Source organism: Phyllobates terribilis, unplaced genomic scaffold, assembly GCF_046119375.1.
Source record: "Phyllobates terribilis strain yellow unplaced genomic scaffold, ASM4611937v1 Scaffold_3__8_contigs__length_932513732, whole genome shotgun sequence".
Taxonomy (NCBI): Eukaryota; Metazoa; Chordata; class Amphibia; order Anura; family Dendrobatidae; genus Phyllobates; species Phyllobates terribilis.
The window spans coordinates 61,601,953-61,616,421 of NW_027362763.1; the positions used below are offsets into that span (position 1 = coordinate 61,601,953).

Below are 14,469 nucleotides of genomic sequence, written 5' to 3' on the forward strand. Positions count from 1 at the left end.
TGCTGCAGAGTAAGAAGCTTTTAAAAATAGAAACGTCTATAGTTTATTTTCATCAATCAGCTAGATGCAAAGTGAATGAACAAAAAAAGAAATCTAAATTAAATCAATACTTTGTGACTGCGTTTTCCTTTCCTCCGTTCTTCTAGGTACTTGTCACTTGCACACAGTTTTTGAAGGTTCTCTACAGGGAAGATGTTCCAAAAATCTTGGAGAACTGACCCCAGATCTTCTGTGGATGTCACTTTTGCAAATCCTTCATGTGATCCCAGACAGACTGGATGATGTGAGATCAGGGCTCTGTGGGGGGCCGGATCATCACAGCTGGATATTGGCTGGATGTTTGGGGTCATTGCCCTGACACCTCCCTGATAGTCTTACATGATGGATAAGCATCTGTCTGTATTTCTCACCATTGAGGACACCATTCATCCTGACCAAATCCTCAACTCCATTTGCTGGAATACAGCCCCAAATTGCCGGACCCTCCAACATCTTCACGGCTCCTGCAGTGAACAGAACCCGGCCTTATCTAAAGAGCATGTGCAAAGGTCATTGTGAAGGAAGGGGGAGCAGGGTCAAGTGTGACATCACCTATTGTGTTATCAGCTGTGTATAGAGGTTTTACCTGTCATTTTAATCCTGTCTCTGATGATAAGGAAACTGCTGTAAACTCATTCTGAAAGGACTGGACGTGTCTAATAAAGCCCCAGTGGCCAGTGTGAAAATTGCAAGATATTTAATTTTTGCATCAATATCTGATCGATGGGGGTGCAACACCAGGCACCCTCGAAGATCAGCTGTTAATGGTGCCAGTGGCGTCCAGAATTGGTCATTTGCGTGGCCGGGTACTCCATATCCGCCTCCTTTTTTTTGAGTCAATAGAATTGATATAAAAGGATAGGCTGTCAATGCAAAAGTCCCAGACAATCCCTCGAATAAAGACTGTGATATGAAAAACCTAACATTGTCAAAAAAAAGAAACATGAAAGACAAACACCTCGCTGCTGCTGCTTCAGCACTTCTTGCCATTGTAGTTAATATATAAGCATTTAATAATCCCCTTATGCGTTCTTACAAGCCGGGCTAACTTCTCCATGGGTGATATGTAAATCGGCGGAGGAGCCTTGTCCCTACCAGCGTCTATAGTGAAGGGAAAGTAAACTGAGCTGCAAACTGTTCTTGAATACAAATGGCCACATTAGGACATTTTCCTCGGATCACGTGCATCAAGGTTTCATATTGTTACCATAGCGATAGAACATTCACGTTGATTGCTTCATTGATACAATTGACCACGCAGATTAAAGCCCGAGCTGCACAATATCTGCCATGAATTGCAGCATGCCTTCAGATGGTGTGTGGGCTTCATGGATAAGAGTACATTCAGCAATTTCTAGAATGGAGCTGACATTTTTTGGTGTAATTAATTTCTTAATATAGTTTTATAAAAGATTCATTTTCCCCGGTATAGTCATAGATAAAAGACACAATTCTGGCTGCCTAAAGCCATCACTAGGGGGAGACTAGACGATTACTAAATACTGTATATACATAAAATGCAAGTGGATAAAAGTATGGAGTAAGCTATTATACTCCCCCTAGTTGTGACTGTATGCAGGCAAAATTGTAGCACTTAACTAAAGACATGGTGTTAGAAGATGAAGATTTTTTTTAACCGCTTCCCGACCGCCCACTGTACATAAACATCGGCGCTGCCTGGGCTCTGTGCAGCGCCGACGTTTATAAATGGTCGGTGGTCCCGCAGCGCTCAGGACCCCCAGGATCCTGCAAGCTCTGCGGGTGTGGTGCAGAGCAACAGCTCTGACAGGGGACATCATCGGGACCTGATTGGATCAGGTCCCAATGATGTTAACCCTTTGCTATCTTCTAGATGACGCAATCTATAGTGATCGCAGCATTTAGAAGATAGTGAGAGGAGAGGGGGTCATCCACTTACCTCTCCGACGGCCCCCTGATGTCTGAGAGGACCTGCCGTTGTCATGGCAGACGGAGGTCACTTGACCGCCTCCGGGTCTGCCATGTACGGTGTCCTGCTAGGCTCAGCCTGCAGCTGAGTCTAGCAGGAGATAATGACAGTTTTACACTGTCAGCAGAGCTCTCATGCAATGCAATATATGTCTATTACATTGCATGAAAACAGTGATTAGAAAAATAAAAATTAATGTCCCATACAGGGACTAAGTAAAAATATAAAAAAAAGGTCTAAAAAATGTTTTCAAACTGTTAAAAAAATCACAAAATAAATAAAAATAAATAAATAAAATATTAAACCAATAAATCCGTATATTTATGCAAAAACAAAAAAAGTACACATATTTGGTATCGCCGCGTCCGAAACAACCTGATCTATAAAACTGTCGCACTAATTAACTCCTTCTGTGCACACCGTAAAAAAAAAAAAAAAAAAAAAAACGGAGCAAAAAACTATGCTTTTTCATCATATCGCCAAACAAAAAGTGGAAAAAAATGCGATCAAAAAGCCAAATGGAAATAAAAATTGTACCGCTGAAAACGTCATCTTGTTCCGCAAAAAAAAAGCCGCCATACAGCTCCATCAGCTGAAAAATAAAAAAGTTATAGCTCTCAGAATAAAGCAATGCAAAAAAAATATTTTTTCTTTAAAATTGTTTTGTGTAAAAGCGCCAAAACATAAAAAAGAAGATACGGTAAGTGTAGTATCGCTGTAAACGTACTGACCCGAAGAATAACGCTGCCTTATCACTTTTACCACACGCTGAACGGCATAAAAAAAAACCTCAAAAAACAATTCCTGAATTGTTGGTTTTTGTTCATTTTACCTCCCAAAAAACGGAATAGAAAGCGATCAAATAATGTCACGTACCCAATAATGGTACCAATAACAACGTCAACTCATTCCACAAAAAACAAGCTGTCACATGACTCTGTCGGCCGAAATATGGAAAAATTATAGCCCTCAAAATATGGCGATGCAAAAACTATATTTTGCAAAAAAAAGCGTCTTTTAGTGTGTGACAGCTGTCAGTCATAAAAACCCGATATAAATCTGGTATCTCTGTAATCACACCGACCCGAAGAATAAAGTAATCTCATCACTTACACCGCACGAGGAACGGCGTAAAAAATAAATAAAACCAATTCTTCACCTGCTACTGATTTGTTTATTATGTCTCCCAAAGATCGCAGTAAAAAATACTCACTACTTCCCTAGATGAATTCCTTGAGAGGTGTAGTTTACAAAATGGGGTCACTTGTGGGGGTTTCTGCTGTTTCGGCATGTCAGCGACTCTTCAAATGTGACATGGTGTCTGCCACCTATCCCAGCCAACATAGCGCTCCTTTCTCTTCCGAACCCTGCCGTACACCAAAGCAGTGGTTTTCTCCCACATATGGGGTATCGGCGTACTCAGGAGAAATTGCACAACAAATTGTGTAGTCCATTTTTTCCTCTTACCCCTGTGAAAATAAAAAAATTAAGTCTAAATTAACATTTTTGTGAAAAAAAGTTAAATGTTCATTGTTTTCTTCCACATTCCAAAAATTCCCGTGAAGCACCTGAAGGGTTAATAAACTTCTTGAATGTGGTTTTGAGCACCTTGAGGGGTGCAGTTTTTAGAATGGTGTCACTTTTGGGTATTTTCTGTCTTAAAGACCCCTCAAAGTCACTTCAAATGTGATGTGGTCCCTAAAAAAAATGTTTTTGTAAATTTTGTTGAAAAAATGAGAAATCGCTGGTCAACTTTTAACCCTTATAGCTCCCTAACAAAAAAAAATGTTGGTTACAAAATTGTGCTGATGTAAAGTAGACATGTGGGAAATGTTATTTATTAACTATTTTGTGTGACACATCTCTCTGGTTTAAGGGCATGAAAATTCAAAGTTTGAAAATTGCAAAATTTTCGCCAAATTTCCGATTTTTTCACAAATAAACGCAAGTGATATCGAAGAAATTTTACCACTATCATGAAGTACAATATGTCACGAAAAAACAATCTCAGAATTAGAGGAATCCGTTGAAGCGTTCCAGAGTAATTGCCTCATAAAGTGACAGTGGTCAGAATTGAAAAAATTGGCCCGGTCACGAAGGCAAAAACAGGCTCTGGCGCGAAGTGGTTAAAGGGAATCTGTCAGCGAGTTTTTCTATGTAGTCTGAGAACAGCATATTTTAAGCATTGATTCCAGCGATGTATCATTTACTGGGCTGCTTGCTATCATTTTTACACAATCCCTGTTTTCTCTGCAGCAGATCTAGCAGTGCTCAGAATGCTGAGCTCTGTATAATTCTTGTTTGAGGGATTTTCATACATTTTCCCTTATAAAATTCTTCCAGTTCTGTGAGATTCCTGGGTCGTCTTGCATGCACTGCTATTTTTAGGCCTCGCCACAGATTTTCAATGATGTTCAGATAAGGGGACTGTGAGGGCCATTGTAAATACTTCAGCTTGCATCGTTTGAGGTTGTCTATTGTGGATTTTGATGTTTGTTTAGGATCATTATGCATTTGTAGAAGCCATCCTCTTTTCATCTTCAGCTTTTTTTACAGATGCTGTTATGTTTGCATCAAGAATTTGTTGAAATTTCCTTGAATCTATTCTTTTCTCTACATATGAAATGTTCCCCGAGCCGTTGGCTGCAACAAAACACCAAAGCATGATGGATCCACCCACATGCCTAATGGTTGGTGAGATGTTCTTTTCCTGAAATTCTGTGCCCTTTTTTCTCTACACCTTTGATCATTGGGGCCAAAGAGTTCTATTTTAACCTCATCGGTCCACAGGACTTGTTTCCAAAATGCATCAGGGTTGTTTAGATGTTCTTTTGCATACTTTTGACGCTAGTTTTTTTTGTGAGGATGCAGGAGAGGTTTCCTTCTGATGACCCTTCCATGAAGTCCATATTTGTGCAGGTGTCTCTGAACAGTAGAACAGTGTACCACAATTCCAAAGTCTGCTAAATTTTTCTGAAGGTCTTTTGCCGTCAAGCGGGTTCTGATTTGCCTCTCTAGCAATCCTACGGGCAGCTCTCACTGAAATGTTGCTTGGTCTTCCAGACCTTATCTTGACCTCCACTGTTTCTGGTAACTACCATATCTTAATTACATCTCAAACTGAGGAAAGAGCAACTTTAAAACGCTTTGCTATCTTCTTATAGCCTCCTCCTGCTTTGTGGGCCTCCACCGTTTTCAGAGTGCTAGGCAGCTTCTTAGAAGAAGTCATGGCTGCTGTTTTTTGGCACAAGGTCAGAGTAAGCTGGGTTTTTATAAAGCTGGGAAATTTGCATCACCTGGCCTTTCCTAATGATGATGTTGAACAAGCCATTGTTATGCACACGCCCGGGCTGACTGGCGTGTGCATGATTTAGTGATTCCACTGTGCCATGAACCGGAGAGTGCCTGGAGGGGCGTAACTAAGTATCTACCCGATCCGACCAAGGTCGCAAGACGGCTAACGACGCCGTGCAACAGGGAGGAACCGAGCAGAGGGACCAGGTGCTACTCCAGGCCAGACCCCGGACACGGCTGTTGACCCACACGGGGAATACAGGAACAGGCAGGTTAGGCTGGCACACAGACAGGTGGGTATTGGCAGGCACGGCTGGCATGCAGACAGGTGGGCACTGACAGGCACGGCTGGACTGCAGACAGGAGGATACTGGCAGGCACGGCTGGTATGCAGGCAGGAGGGTACTGACAAGTACGGCTGGCGTGCAGACGGAGAGGTACTAGCAGGTTGGAGCACAGGCTGGATAGGGTCCAGTACAGACTGGGATTCAGGAACAGAACCGCAGATGCGGTAGACAAGCAGAGCAGAGAGGAACCGCCAGAGTGGTGGGCAAGGCGGATCAGAGAGGTACCGCCGGAGCGGTGAGCAAGCAGAGCAGGCAGGAACCGCCGGAGCGGTGAGCAAGGCAGAGCAGTCAGGAACCACCGGAGCGGTGAGCAAGGCAGAGCCGGCAGGAACCGCCGGAGCGGTGAGCAAGGCAGAGCAGGCAGGAACCGCCGGAGCGGTGAGCAAGGCAGAGCAGAGAGAAACTGCCGGAGCGGTGAGCAAGGCAGAGCAAGCAGAAACCGCCGGAGCGGTGAGCAAGGCAGAGCGGGCTGAAACTGCCGAAGCGGTGAACAAGGCAGAGCGGGCAGAAACCGCCGGAGCGGTGAGCAAGGCAGAGCGGGCAGAAACCGCCGGAGCGGTGATTAAGGCAGAGCAGAGATAAACCGCCGAAGCGGTGAGCAAGGCAGAGCGGGCAGAAACCACCGGAGCGGTGAGCAAGGCAGAGCAGAGGGGACAGGGCTCTGTTCACACGGAAGAGACTGGAAGGGAAAGGCAGAACCAAATACACAAAAGATACTTGCAATGAAGTAGCGAGCGGACTCTAAACTCACAAATGGAAGTACAGCGACAATGAGTAGGAGTTAGGTGCAGGTTCAGTCTCTGCAGAATAAGGGAAGGTACGGACATAGAGAAAAACAGGTAACAGACTAGGAGAGTTCAGACGGGAACTGAGTGTTCAGACAGGAACTGACACTGCAGCGAGATACAGGAGCGAGTCTGGGTATGCGGCCCCCAGAAAAGGCGGAACGAACAGGCTAGGAGCGTGTTCAGACTGGCCTGGAAATACAGCCTCCAGGAAGGCGGACAGACAGGCAAGAAAACACAGAACAGGACCTGGCGCATTCAGAGTCAAGGAGCACACTGAATGATAGAGTTGCTCAGGCCTCAGCTTCCAGGTGAAGCTGGTTTAACTATCCAGTGACAGACAGCAATAGGCTGAAGACGCATTAGGGGTGTGCCCACAGCAGCTACAAGAAACAGGAAGTTTCAAGAGACATGTCAAGAGACATGCACACAGCATGAATAGAAGCCAGGCTAGCAGACTGGACTGAAGATCAAGTTTGCGATCTTGCATGGTGAGAGATGGTGCACCATGCAAGCCCCCCACCAGGTATGTTACACAAATACAGTGCCTACAAGTAGTATTCAACCCCCTGCAGATTTAGCTGGTTGACACATGCGGAATTAACTTGGCATTGTGACATTTGTACTGTAGATCAGCCTGGAAGTGGGAAATGCAGTGCAGCAAATTTTTTTTTTTTTTTTTTTTTTTTTTTTAAAACGTTAAAAGTTAATTCAGAGTGTCATTTATTATTCAACCCCTCAAACCACAAGAATTCTGTTTGGTCCCCCAAAAGTATTAAGAAGTAGTTCAGGCACCAAGAATAATGAGCTTCACATGTGTGGATTAAACATCTCTTTTGCCAGCCTTTTCTGACTATTTAAGACCCTCCCCAAACTTGTGAACAGCACTCAGACATGGTCAACATGGGAAAGACAAAGGAGCATTCCAAGGCCATCAGAGACAAGATCGTGGAGGGTCACAAGGCTGGCAAGGGGTACAAAACCCTTTCCAAGGAGTTGGGCCTACCTGTCTCCACTGTTGGGAGCATCATCCGTAAGTGGAAGGCTTATGGAACTACTGTTAGCCTTCCACGGCCAGGACAGCCTTTGAAAGTGTCCTCCCGTGCCGAGGCCAGGCTTGTCCGAAGAGTCAAGGCTAACCCAAGGACAACAAGGAAGGAGCTCCGGGAAGATCTCATGGCAGTGGGGACATTGGTTTCAGTCAATACCATAAGTAACGTACTCCACCGCAATGGTCTCCGTTCCAGACGAGCCCGTAAGGTACCTTTACTTTCAAAGCGTCATGTCAAGGCTCGTCTACAGTTTGCTCATGATCACTTGGAGGACTCTGAGACAGACTGGTTCAAGGTTCTATGGTCTGATGAGACCAAGATCGAGATCTTTGGTGCCAACCACACACGTGACGTTTGGAGACTGGATGGCACTGCATACGACCACAAGAATACCATCCCTACAGTCAAGCATGGTGGTGGCAGCATCATGCTTTGGGGCTGTTTCTCTGCCAAGGGGCCTGGCCATCTGGTCCGCATCCATGGGAAGATGGATAGCATGGCCTACCTGGAGATTTTGGCCAAGAACCTCCGCTCCTCCATCAAGGATCTTAAGATGAGTCGTAATTTCATCTTCCAACAAGACAACGACCCAAAGCACACAGCCAAGAAAACCAAGGCCTGGTTCAAGAGGGAAAAAGTCAAGGTGTTGGAGTGGCCTAGTCAGTCTCCTGACCTTAACCCAATTGAAAACTTTGGAAGGAGCTCAAGAATAAAGTCCACATGAGACACCCAAAGAACCTAGATAACTTGGAGAAGATCTGCATGGAGGAGTGGGCCAAGATAACTCCACAGACCTGTGCCGGCCTGATCAGGTCTTATAAAAGACGATTATTAGCTGTAATTGCAAACAAGGGTTATTCCACAAAATATTAAACATAGGGGTTGTATAATAATTGACCCACACTTTTATGTTTAAAATTTAATAAAATTCAACTGAGCAACATAACTTTTTGGTTTGTAAGATTTATGCTTCTGTTCATAAATCCTACTCTCGTTTGCAGTTTGAAGGCTCTAACTTATTTGCATCTTGTCAAACCAGCTAAATCTGCAGGGGGTTGAATACTACTTGTAGGCACTGTAACCCTAACAGGCTAATTAAGGTCTGAAACCTTGGTCAAAGTTATCTGAGCACGCAAATGTCCTAGGGTGCCCAAACTTTTGCATCTGTCCATTTTCCTTTTTGTAATTTTTAAAACGTAAAGGCTGCATGCCCATGTTGTGGATTACAAGCGTTTTTGCTGCGGATTTTCCGCAGTGGAAACGCTCGTAAAACGCTTGGTAATCCGCACCCCATGGTCCCCAATGAGAATCTGCAAGTTCTATGCCCATGCTGCGGATTTTTCCGCAGCGTTTATGCTGCGTTCAAAAATCCGCAGCATGTTCATTAATTTTGCGTTTCCGCAAGCGGAATTGCCTTATACAATGCAATAAAAAACGCAAGGCAATTTCGCATGTCGAAAACGCATGAAAAACGCGCGATAATCGCTTGCGGAATTCCGCATGCGTTTTTCCGGGAGAGGACATGCGGAAATGAAGTAGAAATTTTCTGCTTCATTTCCACAACGTGGGCACATAGCCAAAAAATGGCAATATCATTTTTTTTGGTGCCTAAAATACAAAGGAAATATGTCATCTTTAACTTTAGGCCGTTTTAGAGATCAATTCATCTTCCACTTGCTTAACTGTTCACAATAACAGTAATTTCGACCAGGGGTGCCAAAACTTTTACATGCCACTGTATTGAGGCATAAAAGAAGGGACATTTATAATACAATAGAAGCCTTTTTTTAAAAGAATGACACTACTTTTTAGCCTTTGAAATGTTTATTTTATTATTGTTAATGTCAGTTGTGAGTGAATATGGACTTTAAGAGCTTCTCTTGCTGGCTGATTGGACAAGGATCAATACTTCAGGTCCAGTTATTACATTCTATGGTAATATTGTTGTACAGAAATATTTTTACATTTTACATCCTTCAAGGAACCCAGCTGCATTGTTCTTCGCTCTAACACAAATTCCCCAAAAGTCTAGTATGTCCCCCTGTGCCTGGCACAGAGCGTACGGTCTAGATGTGCGGAACAGAAGGTCAGACTTCTCTAGATTGCAGGTGATTGTTTGCTTCCTCAGGGATCTGTAAATATCAAATGCAGGTGCTGGGAGAGATGGTATTTAGCCACGGTGCTACGCTGATACGTGCCAACACAACGAGTTGACATTTTCATACTCTATGAGAATCATAAGTTTTACCTCTAACGTAAATGTTCTGAGTCTTCTTCAGCTATCATGTCCGGTAGACGAAGCAAAGCCGGGACTTAACCCTTCCATCTGGACTATCCTCCTTTTGTAGGCGGCCATTGATTTACGTCAAGTTGTCCTCTTGTGATTTAGTCAATTACAGCTCCATTATGGCTTGTCTTATCATGATGAAAAAATACAGATGGGAAAGTTTTATGTTTTGTTTTTTTTTTTCAAAAGCTGTATGGCAGTGAAAGCTACAGAAAATCCTGGGTTTAGTGTTATCCCTTTTATGCCCTTGGCTTGTACAAATTCTGGTTTTGAGCTCTCAGATGAAGTTCAGTTATGGTGTCTGTGATGAAACAGCTTTTAATCTTAATCAGCCAGACATCTAGATTTGTTAAGCCGGGAGAAATACACTATTATCTTTGTGTTGACCTTTGAATGTATGTGTTTCTTTGGGTGGTCAAGAAGGACAGTGACTCAGTGTTTGGGAACAATGATGTTTGTTACTATACTAATTTCATATTGTACTAAGCTAGCTAGTTTATTTACAAGAGCAGGGGGATTAGCTCAAACAATGAGACCTGAGTGAACCCCGGCACCTTCTCTGACCTTTGACTGATGACCTTAGCCACATATGTAAATATAAAAAGGGTTTTTCTATCCTGCTGGTTAGAGAATTGAATCAGAGAATCAAAGATCAGTCAGACTTTTCAGAACATCAGCCTGGTAGCATGGCTCCATCCTGAGAGACACAGATTTGGATTCTACATAATTCCGGCCTAAGGGTACACGGCCCTGACTGGAATGATTCGGATCTTCTGCATTGACCATCAGAGAACCCATGGATACATTTGTGGAAACCAGGATGGGATGATGAAGTCACCGGGCCCCATGGATATGTTGTTTGGGGTTGCCAGGTGGGACCCTCCGGTCTCCTGGAACCCATGGAGATATTCGGAGAAGCAAGATTGGGACCAGCTGGTCATCTGGCCCCATAGAAAGTCTTGAAGAGGCCAGGGTGGGACCCTCGGGTCTCCTGGCCTCTTACCTCAATGGACTGTCAGCTTCCAAAGCTTGCCGCTACCTCCTCTCCGTGGAGGCCTGCCAAAAGCGGGGGGCCACTGATTGAGGTAGTTGGCCCTGGAAGTCCCACAGTTGCAGTTCTATCTGTGGCGAGTCAGTGGAAGGGTGAGACTGTGTAATTTTGCACCATATTGGGTATTTGCTGGGACTGTTCTATGTGTTCAAACTGTTATCGATGGCTGTTTTTCATTGAATTGTTTTAGCTCAGGGAGTCCTTTTTTGTAATGTTTTTTTGTGGCTCAGGAGCTACCTAGTTTCTGTTGGCCAAGTCAGTTACTAGTTTTAAGTGGTCCGGTGCTCAAGACTATCCCATAAATCAATAGTCCCATGAAACTGGTCTCTAGTGGCTTTGTGCCAAAAACCATTTCCGATGCCCAGGGGATGTTAGCATGAGGACTGTTACTTGGTGCCCAAAGCTGCCCTCGTTATGCAATAGTTTATTGTCTTCAGGAGGTATCTTCAGAACTGCAATTCATTCTGAGTTTCATCCTTATTTTTGCTTTTTCAAGGCCATATCAACAGGGTGTAGAAGGGTGTGAAGGTGTTAACAGCCTTCCTTTTTTATATTGGGGCTCATGGTGCTGGTCAGGTGCTAAGAGGACTCATGGTACAAGATGGAAGTTAGGTAGTCAGCACCCTCTGTATGGTATAATGAGTTACACCCAGAGCTCACCCACCACTAAAATAGATGTAGTATATATGTATAAGTGTTCTTTGAGTTAACATAAGTTTTTTTTCTTTTACTGTAGGAGAAATTTGAGGGTCTTTTCCGAGCATATGATGACTGTGTGACCTTACAACTGTTCAAGAGCTTCCGAAGAGTACGAATAAACTTCAGCAACCCTAAGGCAGCAGCGCGGGCGAGGATAGAGCTACACGAGACACAGTTCAGAGGGAAGAAATTAAAACTTTATTTCGCACAGGTAAATTGTATTACATCAAGTATGAAATTTTTTAACATTTTTTGACGATATCTTTTTAAACACAACCTCACTGTGTTCCTCCACGATTGATTTTTTTTCATTGCGTTCATTTTTTGCATATGTCTTACGAAATTTTTATAATGTCACACACAGGTCCAAACAAGAGAGACAGACGGAGACAAACTCCACCTGGCACCCCCACAACCTGCTAAACAATTCCTCATCTCTCCTCCTGTATCCCCTCCGGTTGGATGGAAACCTATAGATGATGCTACGCCAGTAATCAATTACGATCTCCTTTATGCAGTTGCTAAGTTAGGCCCAGGTAAGCAATGAAATATTTACTTCTGCAAAGGTATCCTGCATATAGGGTCGCACAAGGGGAAAGTGTCTACACTGTGTTATGGTAAATATTTATACTATGCTTTATTATTTAGACAATTCATGTATCTAATTGATAATTTTGTATTTTAATATTAGCTTTATCAGTGTTATTTCGTTGTATCTAATACAGAGCTGTCTCTGTATGACCTTTCCTTTGTTTCTTAAAGTATAGTAAAACTAGATATGCCCAGTCTAAGGAATGCAGCAGAATACATAATTTACGACTTTGTTTTTCCCAACTTATCTTCCTTTTTAGGTAACGTAATGTAAGCCTCTCCCACTTTCCTTGTCTTTGTGGTTTGTAATAAAAACTTATAACCAGGCATCTGAAGTCAGACAAGTCTGGGACACAGACAGAATTGGTTGTGTTTCTCTTGCCTCCGATCGATCGACTCCCTGATTTGATCAAAACTGGCAAACGTGTGAAACCTCTTGAGTTTCTCCTAAAACTTTTCATATAGGTTTCTCGATCAAATGTGAGTCAGATAATTGAATAGGTGAGTTCAGGGTGGGCAGAGGTTCTTATAGGCTGCTCACTTGCTCAGCAAAGGTGGTCACTAAGGTGGGAGGTCTTCAAGCGAATTGGGACAACTTCTGCTCTCCCCTCCCCAGCAGAGCTGTAAACCTCCTACAGTAATATGTTATTATATTCCATACTGTGGTACTGAAGAGTTTATAGCTGAATTTTTGATTACTACACTGATGGTGTCAGGGAGAACTGTCAGTGGAAAGTTAGTAGCTTTTAATAGGTCTTACACAGACAGACTTTATGCTATTCGTCTAGCATATCCCAGGAGGTACCCTGGCATTCACCCTTTAACTATTGTAAAAGCATCTGGACTTACACAAGGTCCTCTAGGTTGTGTCCATGGAGTGGCTGCTGGCTGATGGAGCAAGCTAGCAAACGGTAGTCAAGAAGCTGCTTCAATACAAGAAGGTCAGAAACTGAATTATCAGCAGGATAGTCTAAACACGGGCCAAGGTCGGAAGCAGGAATCAAAAGGGCTGAACAAGAGCAAAATGCCAGGAGTGAACCAGAGCAAGTATATACTATAACTGGCACCTCCTAGCAGTATGCTGGTAGTTTCAGTAGGGTGTGGTCCAATCCTATTGGCCAAAGCAGGGAGCAGATTGCTCTTGTTGGACAACACATACACTCATACTGCCAGAATGGGCGATACTACAGGTCCCAGCATCTGGTAATATTGTTTCCGCCATCACCAGCACCACCCACAGAATGAATACGGCAGCGCATGTTGACAGGAGTATGTTCAGGTGGAGTGGTTCAGCCACTGTTTTGCAGTAATTTTAGGTTATAATATGGCTAGTTTATAAGGAACTTATGTCAAATGTTATTCAGAGACAGTAAGTTTGTTGTCCTGTACTTCTATTATCTTGTAATGTTTCGTATAGAAGTTTTATGCCAAACTTTATCTCAGTAATTCTTGGCTCGCTGGGATATTTAACTGAAATATCTTTGTTTGCATTTTAGTCATCCTGCAGGTGTATATTTGTGTGTTGCATATGAACAGAAAATTATTATTTATTATTATAGCACCATTTATTCCATGACGCTTTACATGTGAAAATGGTATTCACATGTAGCAGACAAAATGCATTGGTGGATTGCTATACCGCACGAAAAATGGATTTTAATCACACTTCAATGAAGGAGTGATTTTTTTTTAAATCTTAGATTGAGTTGAACAATATCTCTCCTTTTTCCGTGGGTTTCAGGGATAGCACTTGTACCCATGTTATTCTTTGGGGTTGTGCACATGTCCGATTTTTTTCACTTGGTCCGATGAAAAAATCTAATCTAATTAATAGCACAATTGAAAATAAGAAGCTTTGTAATATATGTTACAAGAGAAATCTTCTTTCTTTTCCTGGACTAATCCTTCATTCTCAAAATTCTCAATTCTCAGGTAAAATCTGTATTCAGTGAGCACAGAATTTCCCATTACTATAATAGAGGAGATGGCAGTTGCTGCTCATAAATTTCTATGAAACCTACAGTAGAATGTTTGTGTTCCTTTAGCTCCTCCCCTCCATAGAATGTCTGTGTTCCCCTAGCTCCTCCCCTCCATAGAATGTCTGTCTGTCTCTAGCTCCTCCCCTCCATAGAATGTTTGTGTTCCCCTAGCTCCTCCCCTCCATAGAATGTCTGTGTTCACTTAGCTCCTCCCCTCCATAGAATGTCTGTGTTGCCTGTGTCTGCCTCTGACTCCACCTCTCCATAGAATGTCTGTCTGCCTCTAGCTCCACCTCTCCATAGAATGTTTGTGTTCCTCAAGCTCCACCTCTCCATAGAATGTCTGTCTGCCTCTAGCTCCTCCCCTCCATAGAATGTCTGTGTTCCCGTAGCTCCT

General features: G+C 43.2%; 1 protein-coding gene across 4 annotated transcripts in view; it reads left to right on the forward strand.

Moving 5' to 3' along the window:
- RCAN2 (regulator of calcineurin 2) overlaps positions 1-14,469 on the forward strand; it is a 98,195-nt gene that overhangs the window by 55,982 nt on the left and 27,744 nt on the right. For all 4 annotated transcript variants that reach the window (XM_073673924.1, XM_073673925.1, XM_073673926.1 and 1 more), the window contains 2 exons: positions 11,540-11,713; positions 11,867-12,038. In XM_073673924.1, coding sequence (XP_073530025.1) covers positions 11,540-11,713; positions 11,867-12,038 — 346 coding nt within the window. The remainder of the gene's footprint in view (positions 1-11,539; positions 11,714-11,866; positions 12,039-14,469) is intronic.